Source organism: Onychostoma macrolepis, chromosome 19 (assembly GCF_012432095.1).
Source record: "Onychostoma macrolepis isolate SWU-2019 chromosome 19, ASM1243209v1, whole genome shotgun sequence".
NCBI lineage: Eukaryota > Metazoa > Chordata > Actinopteri > Cypriniformes > Cyprinidae > Onychostoma > Onychostoma macrolepis.
In genome coordinates, this window is record NC_081173.1 from 31,511,804 (window position 1) to 31,529,925 (window position 18,122).

Genomic DNA, 18,122 nt, shown 5'->3' on the forward strand with positions numbered 1-18,122 from the left:
ATACTCCCCTCTGGAAAAAACCTTTAACTGTAATATGACAACAAAATCGGACAACAATTATGAACCAATGCTCAGATTTCTGTTCTGGACATTTATGTAAATTAGTGCATATTTAATTGGATAATGCCTCATTTGCGTAAGGTACAACATTATTCATAAACTTAACATTAAAAAAACTTGTAATGCAAAACGGTTGTTTTAATGTGCTGATTAATCATGTAGTTTTGTGTGGTTTGTATTTTCCAGGCCGTATGTCTACGCTGTCCACTCAGAGCAGCCGGATACATACGGACACATCCTGGGTCCACTGAGCAATGAGGTGAAACGCACACACACACTCACACACATGCATGCACACACACACGCGTTCGTTTTTGTGAAAACTGGGGACTCTCCATAGGCTCTCTCACACTCTCTCGCTCGCTCTCACTCACTCACTCTCTCTCTCACACACTCTCTCGCTCGCTCTCACTCACTCACTCTCACACACACACACACTCACTCTCACACACACACTCTCTCACTCACTCAATTCAATTCAATTCAAATTAGCTTTATTGGCATGACTGTGTAACATCACAATGTTGCCAAAGCAATACATATATTATACAGAGAAATAAAATCATGGGGAAACACATATACATGTCCATATTATACATGTAGGTAAAAAAAAAAAATAATAATAATAATAAATAAATAAATAATAAAAAAATAAATGATTAAATGAATACAGAGAGCAGTTATAAATGGAAAGGAGGGATCAGCCTTTGTCCCTCATTTGATGGCAGGAGGACACATACTGCGCTGCCAGGTGGATACACTTTTCCTTTTCTCCCAGATTTTCTCAGTATCACTAAGTTCAGTAAATGATGGGATCAAGGCTTCAAATCTGAGGAGAAATGTTTCCCTCTCATTGTGATATTTAGGACACATCAGCAGAACGTGTTTCTCGTTCTCTATTTGCTGTAGATCACAGTGTCTACAGATCCTCTGCTCTCGCTCCGTCCGTGTTTGTCTATGTCTTCCTCTCTCTATTTCTAAATCATGGTTACTTAATCTGTATTTGTCTTTCTTTAAATGGTTTAATCAATAAGTAATTGGCAAATTTAGTGGTTCACGCTCTCTCACACACACTCTCTATCTCTCACACATACACACGCACGCACACGCTCTCTCACACGCTCTCATTCTCACTCACTCGCGCGCACACACACACACACACACACACACTCTCTCACACATGCGCGCACACACACACACACACGCTCTCTCTCTCTCTCTTACACTCACTCACTCGGTCTCTCTCTCACACACTCACACACATTCAGAGACTTTGATTAATGTGTGACATTTAGAGGAGGGGAATTACGACATGAGTTTTAACTGCTTTTACTGTGTGTGCATGTGTGTGTGTGTGTGTGTGTGTGTGTGTCCATGCGTGTGTGTGTTTGTGTGTGTGTGACAGCTGGATAACACACTCAAGAAGATCGATAACATCATCGGTCAGCTGTTGAACGGCCTGAAACAGATGAACCTTCATCGCTGTGTGAACGTCATCCTGGTGGGCGATCACGGTACGATCTCTGGTGTTCTTAAAATCAGGTTTACAGGTCTGAGGAACCATAAGTTATCATGTAGAATGAGTAATAAATAAAATTCTGATGTAAATGTGATGAATCAATCGAACGGACTCAGATCTAGCACCATCATTTAAATGGACATTCCACAGCAAATGTTCTGTGTGTGTGTGTTCAGGGATGGAGGAGTCTCACTGTGAACGAACAGAGTATTTGAGCTCTTATGGACTGGATGTTGACGCTATCACACTGATCCCAGGATCCTCCGGAAGAATCGGCCCCAAAAACGCCAACACACCATGTGAGCACACGTTCCTCTCAGTTAAGCTCGTTATAAAAACTATAGGCTCAACCTAAAATGCAATGATTTATACAGTATTTATTCACTTTGTAAAATATTTATTCTGTTGACAATGTTTTTCATAATTTGTCTGAATTTGTAGAGATATTCTTCAGCAATTTTGTTAAAAAAAAAAAGTATGGCTACTTTGTCAATATTTTACTCAAATTGAGATCATATTGTCTTGCCAAAATATGTGAATGCCAAAAAAGTAAAACTACTGTATTAAACAGTCAAATTTTTGTTGCTTAAAAACTCAACTGATTACATAAGTTTCTTCTTAAAGCAACTTAAACTGAAATTGTGGAACATTAAAATGACAATTTTCACAATGTTCAAATGGATGCAACATTCAAACTTAAAAACAATTTTAACAACAAATTTAACAACTTTTTTATATCAAAATATCTATTTTACATCACAATAGAATTCATTGGCTGTTTTCATTAAAATAAAGTACATGGTAAACTGTGTTTTTCCTTGAAATTGTAATTGAGTACAAGAATTGAGTTTCAGTAGTGTTCTATTAAAGTATAAATTCTTCAAATCAGTGTGGTAATAATAGTCTGTACACACCCTGCATATACACATAGATTTCAGAGGAAACAGATGCGTACTTCTGAAACCTTCACAGCTGATTATAGTCCTTCATTTCTTCATGTTTCAGATGATCCGAAGGAGATCGTATCTAATTTAACAGTAAGTCCATCAGTCCCATCCTCCTGGCAGAATCAGTGTTGTGTTTGTACACTGTGCTGCATGTGACCATTGACCTTTGACCTGTTTCCAGTGTAAGATGCCCAATCAGCACTTCAAGCCGTACCTGAAGCAGCACCTGCCCAAACGCCTACATTACGCCAACAACAGACGCATCGAGGACGTGCACCTGCTCATGGACAGGAAGTGGCACGTGGCCATGTGGGTATCTGTGTGTGTGTGTGTGTGTGTGTGTGTGTGCCATTCAACATTACAGCATAATTGAGATCCATCGATTTTAACATTTATTAGACTTGTATGACTTGAATAACTTCAAATTTAAGTGAACTTAAAATAATCTTCACGTAAACTCATTATAGTAAATGTCATATTTAGCTACCTGTGGCCTTCAGCAAGTAGGAAATATACAGAAATAGAATAGTTATAAAACACGGAATTCTAAATTAAACCTAGATGAATCCTTAAAGCTACAAAAGTGATTGATTTCCTCTATTTTTTTTTAATTTGTATATATTCTTTTTTTCTCTCTCTTGTTCTTTGATGAATAGACATCACAGCAGCTGGTTATTAGGCTGCTATTACTTTAAGAGCTGCCGCTGCTGAACGTGACGCAGATCTAATGCATGCTCGTAGTTTCATTCACGCTTCAATATGAAATGATACAGGCTACAGCGTGCACCGCTGTATTTGTGTGTGCAGTTGAAGAGCGTACGCTACGAGCCCATTATAACAGCTGATAGGACATATGGCCTGACAACATCCCATCTGACCTTCTGAATTCTGAAGATTTCTTAAAAAATTTAAAAAAAAAAAAAAACATTTTAGTTGAGAGTAAGATGTGATGTTTGGTATGTTGTGTGTGAGAGCAGATCTCCGGCTACCTGCGGCTTCTTTGGAGATCATGGCTTTGACAACAAGATCAGCAGCATGCAGGTAAATCAATCAATCAATCAATCAATCAGTACAGTAACATGTCCATCTGTCTTCTAACTCTTGTGTTTTTCTTGCAGACGATCTTTCTGGGATTTGGACCAAGTTTCAATTTCAAGACAGAAGTGCCTGTTTTTGAGAACATTGAGCTGTATAATGTCATGTGTGGTGAGAAGATCCCGCTGGGTTTATTTGTAGTCTTAGATCATGAGAATCATGACAGATAATAATGCAGCGTGTGTGTGTGTGTGTGTGTGTGTGTGTGTGTAGACCTGCTGGGTTTGACGCCGGCTCCTAATAACGGGACTCACGGCAGTCTAAACAGCGTCTTGAGAAGCCCCCCCTACACCCCCACACAGCCAGAGGAAGTGACATCACCCACACCTTTAGCCCAGCCCTCAGAGGTGACCCATGACCTGGGCTGTAACTGTGACGATGAGGTCAGTGACACACACACACACACACACATGCGTGTTCTCTACAGGTCAATGGATTGAGTCTCTTCTCGTTCACAGAACAACATTGAAGAAAGTTCCCAGAGGTTTCCATCCGCTGCCGACGGACTGTTGAACAGTTAAGATCCGTTTCACTTTCACATTCATGTTCACATCCTTCAGTAACAGGTTATGTGATGAAACAGGGAGGAAGTGTGTGTGTGTGAGTGAGTGAGAGAGAGAGAGTGTGTGTGTGTGTGTGCAATATAATATAACCAAAAATATGTAAGTAGTGGGGTTCAGTGTTAGGGGTAACGCATTACAAGTTACGCGAGTTACATAATCAGATTACTTTTCCCAAGTAACTAGTAAAGTAACGCATTACTTTTTAATTTAGAAGGAAATATGAGTTACTTTTTCAAATAGGTCACACCAGTTACTGTGTTTCTCATGTATTGAGCGACAGCTCTGGTGTTGCCATGTTGAGAGAAATCAAGAGTAAGAACATGATCTTACTGTAGTTCTAGACTAAATATCAACATTATTTACTCATCTCACCTGCACAAAAACACATTCAGTGTTCCTCAAAATCAATAAAATGAGTGAAATGCAACATCAGAATATTATACAAACCTGCAATAATTAAATGTTAAGTAAGACAAATATCATTTATATATTTAATCCCATTTCATTAACCAATGTCTTTGCTATTGACCTTCGATGATCTCCTTAAACCATACTAAGCACATTTGTGTTTGATTTTAGTTATTGCTGAATAGTGTTGAACTTTCTTCTTCTGCGTCATATTCTTCATGTGATTAGTTTGAGCTGCGTCCTCTACTGTACGGACGTGAATTTACATTTCCTTCAGCCTGAGGTGTATTCATTTCACTTTTTCACCTTTCATATTATTTATATGTAATATTTTAATGAGGAATGATTGTCCAGGCAGAATGAGTGAATCTGTTTAATCCTTTTTTTTTTTTTTGATCGTGTGTGTGTGTGTTTTTGCAGATGTCACACACCTGCCGTTCGGCCGTCCGGCCGTTCTCTTCCAGACGTCTTACACACAGCTGTGTCACTCGGATTACTGCAGCGGATACGGTCACGTCATCAACATGCCACTGTGGAGCGCGTTCACACTCACAGCACAGGTGCGCAGACCGCTAACAAGCAGATGTGTTCCTCTGAGCCACGGCGCCTCTGTGCGTGTGTCTGTGTCTGTGTCTGTGTATGCCTGTGCCTGTGCGTGTGTCTGTGCGTGTGCCTGTGTATGCCTGTGTCTGTGTCTGTGTCTGTGTCTGTGTATGCCTGTGTCTGTGCCTGTGTCTGTGTATGCCTGTGCCTGTGTATGCCTGTGTCTGTGTCTGTGTCTGTGTCTGTGTATGCCTGTGCCTGTGCGTGTGCCTGTGTATGCCTGTGTCTGTGCCTGTGTCTGTGTATGCCTGTGCCTGTGTATGCCTGTGTCTGTGCGTGTGCCTGTGTATGCCTGTGCCTGTGCGTGTGCCTGTGTATGCGTGTGTCTGTGTATGCCTGTGTCTGTGCGTGTGTCTGTGTATGCCTGTGTATGCCTGTGTCTGTGCGTGTGCCTGTGCCTGTGTATGCCTGTGTCTGTGCGTGTGCCTGTGTATGCCTGTGCCTGTGCGTGTGTCTGTGTATGCCTGTGTCTGTGCGTGTGTCTGTGTATGCCTGTGCCTGTGCGTGTGTCTGTGTATGCCTGTGTCTGTGTATGCCTGTGTCTGTGCGTGTGTCTGTGTATGCCTGTGCCTGTGCGTGTGTCTGTGCGTGTGCCTGTGTATGCCTGTGTCTGTGCGTGTGCCTGTGTATGCCTGTGCCTGTGCGTGTGTCTGTGCGTGTGCCTGTGTATGCCTGTGTCTGTGCGTGTGTCTGTGTATGCCTGTGTCTGTGCGTGTGTCTGTGCGTGTCTGTGCTAGGGATGTGCGGGTCTAGTCGACTAAACGGTACAGCTCCTGCTAGTCGACACTGAAATCAATAGTCGATTACACGAGAGAAAAAAATTACCATAATTTTAACGTTACATTTAAAACATTTTAACAACACTCTAAAATAAAACTTTTGAAAAATAATAAATATCAAAATATTTTAAATATATAAATATTTTTAAAAGCATATCTGGGCGTAAACTACATTTTTACCTCGGACCGATGCGTTTTCTTCATGTCAGTTGCGGCGAGCTCGAAATGACCAGCGAAGAACCAGCAAGGTGTGGGATTATTTTGAATTAGAAGGAAGCGGAAACGTTTTGTGTAAACTGTGTAATGTCAAATTGGCTTACAATAACTCTACTGGAGCGATGCGTAATCATATTCAATACAGGCACATATGCGTTAGCTTGGAGGCAAGCCAAAGCCAGCAAATGTCAATCATGTCATACACTACAACCAGTCGCTGCGGTCCGTGATCCCATCCGCGCCGTCTATTCCTCTAAGACCCGCTTCGGTGGTGGTGTGGAATTTCCAGGCTCTTTTCAAAACTGTCTGCTTGCTTGTAACGTTAGTTATCTCTCTGCGTGCCTGTGACTTCAGTTCCTGCCGAGCACATTTTTTTATCAAGAGCAGTATCGCCTCTAGTCCCGTCTTTCGCCAGACCACATTAACATGTTAAATTCACTGAACAAATGCACATGGTCTGAGTGTGTAAGTAAAACGAGCATTGTTTTGTTTTTAGACAATATAGCCAACATGAAGTACATTTTTAAAAGCCGTTTTAATGCTGTTCCTTCATGAACTTTCCCATTGTTTTTGACTTGTGTTTTAATATGTTGGCTAACGTTATATGAAAATGAAGAATTCTGTCAGTCTATTTTACATTTCTGCGTTGCTCCAGCCGATCTGAATAAATGAGCTTTGCACTGGTTTATGTTGAGTGTATGCTCCTCCTTATTCTCTGTTTAACGACCGCCTAAAATTACGCCGTGCCTGCGCGTGTCTGTGTGCGTGTGCCTGTGTCTGTGCATGTCTGCGCGTGTGTCTGTGTGCGTGTGCGCGTGTGTGTGTCTGTGTGCGTGTCTGTGTGCGTGTCTGTGTGCGTGTCTGTGTGCGTGTCTGTGTGCGTGTCTGCGCGTGTGTCTGTGTGTGTGCGCCTGTGTGTGCGCCTGTGCCTGTGCGTGTGCCTGTGTCTGTGCATGCGTCTGTGCGTGTGTGCGCCTGTGTGTGTGTGCCTGTGCCTGTGTGTGTGTGCCTGTGCCTGTGTGTGTGCCTGTGCCTGTGCGTGCATGTGCCTGTGCATGTTTATGTGGTTTCTGAGGACACAAATTTGTATAATGACATGGGTATGACCGGTATTACAATGAGAAGGTGATATATGAGGACATTTTCAGTGTCTCTGTAATTCAAAAGGCTTATACTGTAAATCATACAGAATGATTTTCTTTTTTTTTTTTTTTTTTATCAATGTAGAAAGTTTTCTGTGAGGTGTAGGGCAATAGAAAATACAGCCGGCACCGTATAAAAACCATTACGCCTATGGAGAGTCCCCATAAACCATAAAAACCAATGTGTGTGTGTGTGTGTGTGCAGGTGGAAGTTCCGGCTGTGTCGTCCAGCGAGTGTGTGAGAGCAGACCCTCGTCTCGATCACACACACACATGTAACTCATACACCCAGGAGTCAGACGTCACACATGCTTTCCTCTACCCACCGGGTCAGTCACACACTCATCTGTTGATCTGAAATCAAGATGATATTTCACTGAATTAAAACAATGAACCTCAGTAGCGCCTGATTTCAGAAGAGGTCTCGCCATACTTCAGCTGTTTAATCATAAAGACTATTGTTATGTTTTTTTATCAAAGTTTGATGAAATGTTGTGCTTAAACATGCAAATATGCACTAGATTGCATACAGAAATTTAAGCATTGGTTCATAATTCTCATTTGATTTTGTTGTCATATTAGTGTTAAAGGTTCTTTCAGAGGATATTCTGGATTTCTCTCTTTATCACTCCATAAATCAGAAAATACAGTCAACACACAGAAAAAAAAAAACACATTTCCCCATGTTTTTTGGAGTCAAATGTTGTATAAATCAGTGTGAATGAAATATGAACAAACCATCAGAATATAGAGAGGGTTGGAATTGAAATCTACAGATGCAAATAGATAAAGAGCAATAAAATAAACGTTTCAATATGTGTTTTCTGACTAAAATGAGAGATATGATAGACAAGCAAAATAGCCCCAAAATTGACCATTGCATAAGAAAGCAATGGTTTGCCTGTAGTGTCTTGGCTCAAGATGATTTCCAGGTAAATCTGATGTATGTGTTGAATGACTGCTGTTGATCTCTGTAGATTTCTCTGTTACGGCTGAATCCAGATATGAGGCATCACTCATCACAAACACCGTTCCCATGTATCCCGCTTTCAAGAGTGAGTGCTGTACTGCCAACATTTATTTATTTACAAAATATGATTCACAAATGAATGCACAAAGCTGCGCATCTAGACTCACAGCGTTGAGTGCGTGGAAAATGACCTGGAGTGAAAACTCGCATCTGATTGGTTAAAATTAAGGCCTTTTTAAAAACCACAGGACTGGAAAGTTTGAAAATGGGTACCAATCCAGAGCGATCCACACACACAATGATCTGCAAATGCAGATCAACGATCAGTGCACGTAAAATCAGAAATGCAAACTTGCATTTGCGAATATGAATTTGATGAGTTTGTGAATTGCTGTTTGCATATATAAACTGTTTTGTGCATGTGAATTAGCTCATGCATTTGTGAAGTATATTTAATAAAAAATGTATGTATTTTAGCTCCATTGACTGTTGCAGTTCACACAGAGCAACATGAGCCTGAAAACATGAAACATCACGCCTAATAATAAACGTATTGAGAAAGAAATGAGACTAAATAAGCTGTGTGTGTGTAGGGGTGTGGAGTTTCCTGCAGAGGGACATCCTCAGGAGATACAGTCTGGAGAATAACGGCATAAATGTGATCATGGGACCCATATTTGACCACGATCACGACGGACTGAGAGACACGGAGGAGAAGATCAAAGAGTGAGAAACTCACAACCCTGACCCTTATGTTATGTTTATTAACATGTTTAAATTATTATGTAAAATTAATTATTAATAGAACATTCTTATTTTATCTTGTTAAATATTATTTAAAATATAAATCAATTTTTTTATAGTTAGTTATATACATGCATTATATATAAATATGTATGTTTTTAAATATGTAATTATTTCAGTTATTAATGTTATTTAATTAAAAAATAATTATTATTAAATGATTATTTTATTATATATGTAATGAATTATAATTAATTAAATATAATTTAATAATATTTTATATTACTGACTAATAAGAAATGATAAAATGTTGTGTGTTTCCTGTGGTGTGTATGTGATGTCCTCTCCTGCGGTGTGTTGCAGGCAGGCGCTGGGCTCCGTCTTCATCCCCACTCACTACTACAGCATCATCAGCAGCTGCGAGAAACTCAACGAGACGCTGGACGAGTGTGACGGAGATCTGAGAGTGACCTGCTTCATCCTGCCACACAGAGTGGACAACAGCGAGAGCTGCAACGTCAGTAACTCACTCTCGCTCACACACTCACACACACACACACACTCTCACTCACTCACTCACACTCCATACATACACACACTCACTCACACACGTTGGTATATGTGGTTTACGGGGACTCTCCATAGGCGTAATGGTTTTTATAGTGTACAAACTGTATGTGCTATTACCCTACACCTAACCCTACCCCTTACACACACACACACACACACACACACACACACACACACACACACACACCCTACACCTAACCCTACCCCTTACACACACACACACACACACACACACACACACACACACACACACAACCCTACACCTAACCCTACCCCTTACACACACACACACACACACACACACACACACACACACACACACACACAGTCACTCACACAGATACACACACTAACACAAAAATAAGCACATACACAACAGCAAGAGCTGCAACGTCAGTGACAAACACACAGATACTCACACACAGACAAACACATAGCAGTGAGAGCTGCAATGTCAGTTACACACAAACACACACACACACACATGAGACATGTGAAGTGTTTGTAAGATGTTCTCCTGTGCATATAAATATGAATATGAATAATGCGCGTAATTATTATTAGTGAATAATACGATGTGTGTAGTTATTATATCATGTAAGTCTGATGTTTGACCAGCAGATGGAGCCATTTACAGTCTAAATAACACCAGACCACAACACACACACACACACACACACACAGAGTGAGCTGTTAATTAAGCCACAGTGGCACTGCTTTATGATTCACCAGTAAATTATAGTAAATGTGTGATTATATTCTTAACTCAATGGTAAAAAGTATAGTTTGGAAAGAACATTGTTTATTAAAGTCTGTGGTTCAGACGGTGAATCAGTGCTGATGGGCGGATGGAGTTAAAATAAAACCCTCTGGCTTCATCTTTACACCCTTACACAACTGCTCACACGTCACCATTTCCTGCAGCACTAATCACATCTCAGCATTACCTCAACTAATTATCTTCAAGACATCTCAACTACATCTCAGACTGTGCTCAAAGTCTGAAATCAAAAGATCTCAATTTGAACCCAGTCATTTTTCAAGTTGCTCCACATTCATACAACCCCAATTCCAGAGAAGTTGGGGCATTTTTTAAAATGCAATAATATCCAGCATCTGTGATTTGTTTTTTTGTTTTGTTTTGTTTTTTCGTTCTCTTTAACTTTTGTTTAATTGACAAAAGTACAAAGAAAAGTTTTCACTGACCACCATAAATGTATTTTGCAAATATGAACAAATTTTGATTTTGATGGCTGCAACGCACTCCAAAAAAGTTGGGAAAGAGGCATGTTTAACACTCTGTAATTAAAAGGACCGTTGATGTGACAATGTTTCATTGTTTAGGAATTTAGGATACTAATTGTTAAAGTTATGCAAGCAAAATTTTTGTCCAGTCTCTCTTGAAACAAGACTCGTCGTTGTCTGATTCTCTTTTTCATGATGGGCCATACATGTTCAGTAGGAGTCAGATCTGGACTGCAGGCAGGCCGGTTTAACACATTCATTCTCAGTCTACGAAACCATGCTGTTGTAGCACATGCAGAATCTTTAGGCAACAGAAATATAATGGGGAAAAAATACATAGCCATCTGCAAAACCCAGGTGCTGATCCAAAACGTGGCCACCATCTTTGCTCACCATCTGCTTTGTTAGTGACAGAAATGTCTTCCTTGAAAAACAAGTAGAAATAGCACACTTTCAAAATGCAAACCCCATATAAAATACACAAACCTCTCAAAACCATAGCTGTTCTCTTACCATGAATTATCAGTCTCCGGGTGGCTGGCCTGCTCGTGTCTTTCTTGATGCTTCATTGCAGTTGCCTTTAAAACTATAACCAACTAATTCTAAAACTAGAAAGGCAACTAGCCATAAAAACTTAAAAAAATTAACCTAGCTATCATACAATTTTATTTTCTCAATAGGCTGATGCCCCGGTATATTTCTGATGTACAGATGTACTCATAGCGCTCGCGCTGTTTCTGACATGAAGTACAAACGGATTTTCCAATCATTACAAGCGATGTAACACGTCCAGTGTAAGGTAGTCAGTCCCAAGCTGTTGCGGCATTATAGACACGGTTTATAGCAACTTTAAAAAATACAGTAAGTCTCTGTTTGTGGGTTCTGATGTCACAGAAAATTCCCATGATGCAAAGGGTATTACAGTTATTTACTGTAAAGGGAATTTGCAATATTATACTGGGTGAAATACAGTGAATAACTGTGGAAATTACAGAAATGTCTAACAGTGTTGAGTAACAGAGATTCAAGTTGCATTTCTTGATGCAGCAGCAGACTGTGGTAAATGACGGTGGTTTTCTGAAGTACTCCTGAGCCCATGTGGCTATATTTAACACCGCAGCGTGATCTGAGGGGTCAAAGGTCAAGCACATTCACCGGAGGTTTCCTGCCTTGCCCTACATGTACTGTGATTTTCTCTGGATTCCCTGAATTTTTTCACAATATTATAGTAGGTGATGCAATTTTGCATTGTGAAATGTGATTTTTGATTTGTTTTGCACTTCTCTTGTGAAATTTGCCACAAATTGATGAGCCATGATCCAGCTTTGCTTGCAAAGTCTGAGATTCTCCTTTTGTACCCAAACATGATACCTCGACCTATTACCAATTGACCTGCTTACTGTGAACTGTTTCAAAACGGTTTAACCTGGATATTCTATTACCTTTTCAATTTTATTTTGCCTCTGTCCCAACTTTTTTGGAGTGTGTTGTAGCCGTCAAAAATTCAAAAAATTCATATTTACAAAATACATTTACGTTGGTCAGTGAAAACTCAGGGAAATCTTTTTTTGTACTTTTGTCAATTAAATAAAAGTTAAAGAGAATTAACAAATCACAGATTCTTGATGTGATTGCATTTTACAAAACGTTGTTGAATTGGGCTTGTAATATAAATATGGTTTTAAAATACTTGTTTGACTTTGAATATTTGATTATTTGATTTTCATTATTTTCATTTGAATATGTCCCTTGATTATTTGAATTTGAATATTTCAATTCAAGTGTTGGATTTTCAGTATTTTATTTAAATATTTGAATGTGAATATTTTGATTTTCAGTATTTGCATTTAAATATTTGAATATCTTCAGTATTTGATTTTGATCATTTGATTTTCAGTATTGTATTTGAATTGAATATTTGATTTTCAGTATTTGCATTTAAATATTTGAATATTTTCAGTATTTGAATTTGATAATTTGACTAAATTTAATATTTTTATTTTAAAAAAATCTGAGACTTTTTTTTTTTTTTTTTCAAGTTTGTTTTTTGTTTTGTTTTTTGTTTACTTTTATCATATTTTAACAGGAAATACATGAACGCAGGCAGGAAAGCTGCTTCTGAAACCGTTTTGTGGCATTTTAAATGAAGCAAGGTTAAATGTAATGATAACTGTGTGTTGTCTGCAGAGCTGGGAGGACGAGTCTCGCTGGGTGGAGGATCTGCTGAAGTTACACACGGCTCGAGTGCGAGACGTGGAGCTGCTCACTGGTCTGGACTTCTTCCGCTCCGCCGCGCTGCCGTACACACGTGTGCTGGCGCTCAAAACACACATGCGGAGCTTTGAGGACGATGTGTAACGTGACGTCTAACACTCACCGCACCCCACGCTTCCACTGTATAGTTTTATACACTGTGTCATATTTATTATTCACCTTCAAGCTAATAATGATGAAACTGTCTCACGGCTCACAACACACAAGCGCAGTCCCACTTCAGCTTCCGGCTCCTCACGTCTGTAAACCTGTGTTCATGCATCACGCAATTACCGCAATTACCAGATTCCCGCTGAGAAGTGTGTTCACATCCTTGAAAAACTTCTTTTTTTTTTTTTTTTTTGGTACACTCACACTTGTGCAACATCATAGGGGGAAAAAAAACACTTAAAATTGCAGCAGCTTGAGCAGTACAATGTAGTTGTTGTTTTTTTTTTTTTGTATAATGATTCCTGTAATTGTCTATTGTTAATGTCATAATGCAAGATTAGTCTAAAAACCAAATGAAAAACATACAATCGTTTAATATTAGTTGCTATGGTACAAAGCCAAATAAACAATATATTTGATGATAATGCATTTACATAACGCCTCTAACGCTTAACAGTGAAGTTGCGTTTGTTAATATTAGTAAACTGCATTAGCCAATATGAACTAACAATGAAAAATACTTATAAAGCATTTATTAATCTCACGCTATCTCACATTTTTAAAATGAGATGCATTTACTTATGACACAAAAGACTTAAACTCAAATTCATAATAAAGAAACTCAATTTCTTTTTGTTTTAAGCTTAAAAATTGTGATCATTTATATTGTGATTTTTTTTTTTTTTTTTTTTTTTTTAAACAAAAAACAAATGCAGGATTTCATAAACGAAGTCATTTTGCTTCTCCAGTAAATGTATCTTGATTTAAAGATGTTTGGATATTTGACCTGGAAAACGAAAGACAGAAATACTGAAGAAGATCACTGTCAAATTTTCTCTTTGACATTTCCTAATACATTATAAAAATCATAATTGTATCTGTTAATATCATTTAATGGAGCTGAGCTAACATGAACTAACAATGAACAGTTGTATTTTTAATAACTAACATAAACGATTAAGAAATACTGTAAGAAAAGTATTGCTCATTGTTAGTTAGTTGATATTTGTTAATGCATAAACGGTTATCAACTGATAGGAGCTCATTATGAAATGTTACCAGTCTCTTTTATTTGTTGTATTCTGGTTTTATCTATTGATTACTCCGATAGTCTTTCCACAGAAAGGCATACTTGCGAGGATGTGATCGTTCCAGGTTGTAGTTTAGTAGTTGCGATAATTAATTATGATGTGGGTGAACGCAGCGTAAACACTAAGTGTGTGTAAGTGTATGTGTGTGTGTGTGTGTGTATGTGTGTCCTGCTGGTTTCTTTCTGTTCGCTCTGGATTTGTCTTTAGCGTGTGAAAAGTGAGAAAACAGGTGTGAAAGGTGAATTTGTGCGTGTTCAGTGATAGTGAATCTGCTTGCTGTTGGCAGCAGACAGTCATGTGACCCATGATCTGAGCGAGTGATGCTCTGTCTTACTAATGAGTGTCGTTAATGATTTTGTTCCATCAATAAAATCAATAAAAAAACTCAATAAAACTTGGTTTGTCACATGTTGCTGTTCACGCGTGTGTGTGTGTGTGTGTGTTTGTTTGTTTGTTTCACACTCTGCCCTTTTTATTAGCAAAACAAAATGCAGATAATGTGCAGATAATGATGATGATCTGATACAGAGTAGTGAAATATTAACACTTGTTTTTCTTCAGCAACTCTTGTTCACCTCATATTCTCTCCAGTTTATCTGCACCAGGGTTATTGAACTGAAACGAAAAACTTAAAAGCCATTTTATTTGTAAAATATAAAAAAAAGGTTAAATTGAAGTATTTAAATAACTAAAACTCACAAAAATAATGTGCAGATACTATATTTCAAAAACACAACAGAATTACTAAAGCTTTAACCAAAATGTAAAAAAAAAAAACGAATTAAAAATTTTAACACGCTTAATAGTATATCAATGACTAAAATACATTGATCTGCACAAAGTACCATATCTAAACTCTGATCGTCACGACACATGCTGCAATAACATCTCCGTTTGAGCAGCTTGTATTATTAAAGGAAATGTTTGTGCTTTCATAGTTATTCAGAAGTCACAACACTCGAATATAAATACACAGTTTAGCTTAGATACACACCAGCATCCGTGCACGTGTGTGTGTGTGTGTGTGTGTGTGTGTGTGTGTGTGTTATCAGCTACTGTTCTCAAACACAGTCCAGAGTTCACACACACACACACACACACACACACACACACCTGCAGAAGGTCTGAGTCTGTGTTTAGGTTCTTCTGGCCGTCGTCATGGAGTTCAAGAGTAAGCAGAAGAAGAAGGTTCTTGTGGTGAGTTGAGACTCTTTTCAGCTCATTATTAGTGTATCAATCTCACAAATCCTCCAGTAAGACCCTGCGGGATCCAGTGAAATTCATGTTTTTGACTTTATTACTTGAGTAGTTCCTGTAGGATCTTATTGACTCCAGTTTGATGGTGGAAGGACTGATTTCATGAGTGTTTCTGTAGGACCATCTGTGGAGAATCAGAGAGGTTTCATGAGCTGTAGATGAATAATGTCACATCCACAGTAATGGAGTGGGTTTTATTAATGAGTGAGAGAGATGTTTATTCATGGAAACCACAAACACTCATCAGCAGTCAGACAGGCTGTACTTGTTTAAAAACAGTATTAACACGCATATATAGACATGAAATGTGTTTTACTGTATGCACTGTTGATAATTATATTACAAATTCTAATGGACAATATTCACATTGAGGAAAAAAATAATATTTTTGTGAATATTGTCAAAGCTAAATGCTGGGACACACAGTAGGATATTTAGAAAAGGAAACTTTAAAAGAAAAAAGAGGAATTGGGGAAAATATTTTTTTCAATCATTTACTGCCATTTTGAAAATATGTAATCTGCTAATGAGCATTTTAAAATGTAGTATAATCTAATTGCATACTTGATTTTTGGAATCTGATTATGCAATCCTGAATATATGTAATCAGTTACTGCTCAGGGCTGGCAACGGACAACTGAAATACAAAGTCTGAACATTTTACTGAGCTATTTCATTTTTATGGAGCCATGAACGGAACGTGATGTGTGCATGCATGTGTGTGCGTGTACTGGTATATATGGTTTATGAGGACGCAAGTGTGTATAATAACCCTGCTATAAAAAATTTAAAAAAACAATAGAAGCCCAATAGAAACCATCACAGAAATTCTAATGGTTTCCATTAAAATACCATTATACACCATTAGCTTTTTCCAGTAAAACCATTACAAAATTCCTTTTTGTAGTGTGTTTTGGCCATTTTTCCAACAGGATTTAACATCCCACCATTAGAGTCCATCACAAACCAGTAGACATATATACAGTGGGTACGGAAAGTATTCAGACCCCCTTAAATTTTTCACTCTTTGTTATATTGCAGCCATTTGCTAAAATCATTTAATTTTTTTTTTTCCTCATTAATGTACACACAGCACCCCATATTGACAGAAAAACACAGAATTGTTGACATTTTGCAGATTTATTAAAAAGAAAACTGAAATATCACATGGTCCTAAGTATTCAGACCCTTTGCTCAGTATTTAGTAGAAGCACCCTTTTGATCTAATACAGCCATGAGTCTTTTTGGGAAAGATGCAACAAGTTTTTCACACCTGGATTTGGGGATCCTCTGCCATTCCTCCTTGCAGATCCTCTCCAGTTCTGTCAGGTTGGATGGTAAACGTTGGTGGACAGCCATTTTTAGGTCTCTCCAGAGATGCTCAATTGGGTTTAAGTCAGGGATCTGGCTGGGCCATTCAAGAACAGTCACGGAGTTGTTGTGAAGCCACTCCTTCGTTATTTTAGCTGTGTGCTTAGGGTCATTGTCTTGTTGGAAGGTAAACCTTCGGCCCAGTCTGAGGTCCTGAGCACTCTGGAGAAGGTTTTCGTCCAGGATATCCCTGTACTTGGCCGCATTCATCTTTCCCTCGATTGCAACCAGTCGTGCTGTCCCTGCAGCTGAAAAACACCCCCACAGCATGATGCTGCCACCACCATGCTTCACTGTTGGGACTGTATTGGACAGGTGATGAGCAGTGCCTGGTTTTCTCCACACATACCGCTTAGAATTAAGGCCAAAAAGTTCTATCTTGGTCTCATCAGACCAGAGAATCTTATTTCTCACCATCTTGAGTCCTCCATGCGGGCTTTCATGTGTCTTGCACTGAGGAGAGGCTTCCGTCGGGCCACTCTGCCATAAAGCCCCGACTGGTGGAGGGCTGCAGTGATGGTTGACTTTCTACAACTTTCTCCCATCTCCCGACTGCATCTCTGGAGCTCAGCCACAGTGATCTTTGGGTTCTTCTTTACCTCTCTCACCAAGGCTCTTCTCCCCCGATAGCTCAGTTTGGCTGGACGGCCAGCTCTAGGAAGGGTTCTGGTCGTCCCAAACGTCTTCCATTTAAGGATTATGGAGGCCACTGTGCTTTTAGGAACCTTAAGTGCAGCAGAAATGTTTTTGTAACCTTGGCCAGATCTGTGCCTTGCCACAATTCTGTCTCTGAGCTCTTCAGGCAGTTCCTTTGACCTCATGATTCTCATTTGCTCTGACATGCACTGTGAGCTGTAAGGTCTTATATAGACAGGTGTGTGGCTTTCCTAATCAAGTCCAATCAGTATAATCAAACACAGCTGGACTCAAATGAAGGTGTAGAACCATCTCAAGGATGATCAGAAGAAATGGACAGCACCTGAGTTAAATATGAGTGTCACAGCAAAGGGTCTCAATACTTAGGACCATGTGATATTTCAGTTTTTCTTTTTAATAAATCTGCAAAATGTCAACAATTCTGTGTTTTCTGTCAATATGGGGTGCTGTGTGTACATTGA

At 39.0% G+C, this 18,122-nt stretch overlaps 2 protein-coding genes across 2 annotated transcripts in view; both read left to right on the forward strand.

Moving 5' to 3' along the window:
* The window catches only part of enpp2l (ectonucleotide pyrophosphatase/phosphodiesterase 2-like), a 29,678-nt gene extending 14,922 nt beyond the window's left edge, over positions 1-14,756 (forward strand). Inside the window, exons 11-25 of the mRNA XM_058753265.1 lie at positions 247-319; positions 1,466-1,574; positions 1,756-1,878; positions 2,585-2,616; positions 2,708-2,835; positions 3,504-3,567; positions 3,645-3,732; positions 3,835-4,004; positions 4,080-4,137; positions 5,013-5,152; positions 7,538-7,661; positions 8,310-8,387; positions 8,896-9,028; positions 9,410-9,563; positions 13,049-14,756. Of these exons, the coding sequence (XP_058609248.1) occupies positions 247-319; positions 1,466-1,574; positions 1,756-1,878; positions 2,585-2,616; positions 2,708-2,835; positions 3,504-3,567; positions 3,645-3,732; positions 3,835-4,004; positions 4,080-4,137; positions 5,013-5,152; positions 7,538-7,661; positions 8,310-8,387; positions 8,896-9,028; positions 9,410-9,563; positions 13,049-13,219 (1,645 nt within the window). The 3' untranslated portion in view covers positions 13,220-14,756. The remainder of the gene's footprint in view (positions 1-246; positions 320-1,465; positions 1,575-1,755; positions 1,879-2,584; positions 2,617-2,707; positions 2,836-3,503; positions 3,568-3,644; positions 3,733-3,834; positions 4,005-4,079; positions 4,138-5,012; positions 5,153-7,537; positions 7,662-8,309; positions 8,388-8,895; positions 9,029-9,409; positions 9,564-13,048) is intronic.
* Positions 14,757-15,470: 714 nt separating this feature from the next.
* LOC131526080 (venom phosphodiesterase CdcPDE) overlaps positions 15,471-18,122 on the forward strand; it is a 33,381-nt gene continuing 30,729 nt past the window's right edge. Inside the window, exon 1 of the mRNA XM_058754184.1 lies at positions 15,471-15,573. Coding sequence (XP_058610167.1) covers positions 15,535-15,573 — 39 coding nt within the window. The 5' untranslated portion in view covers positions 15,471-15,534. The remainder of the gene's footprint in view (positions 15,574-18,122) is intronic.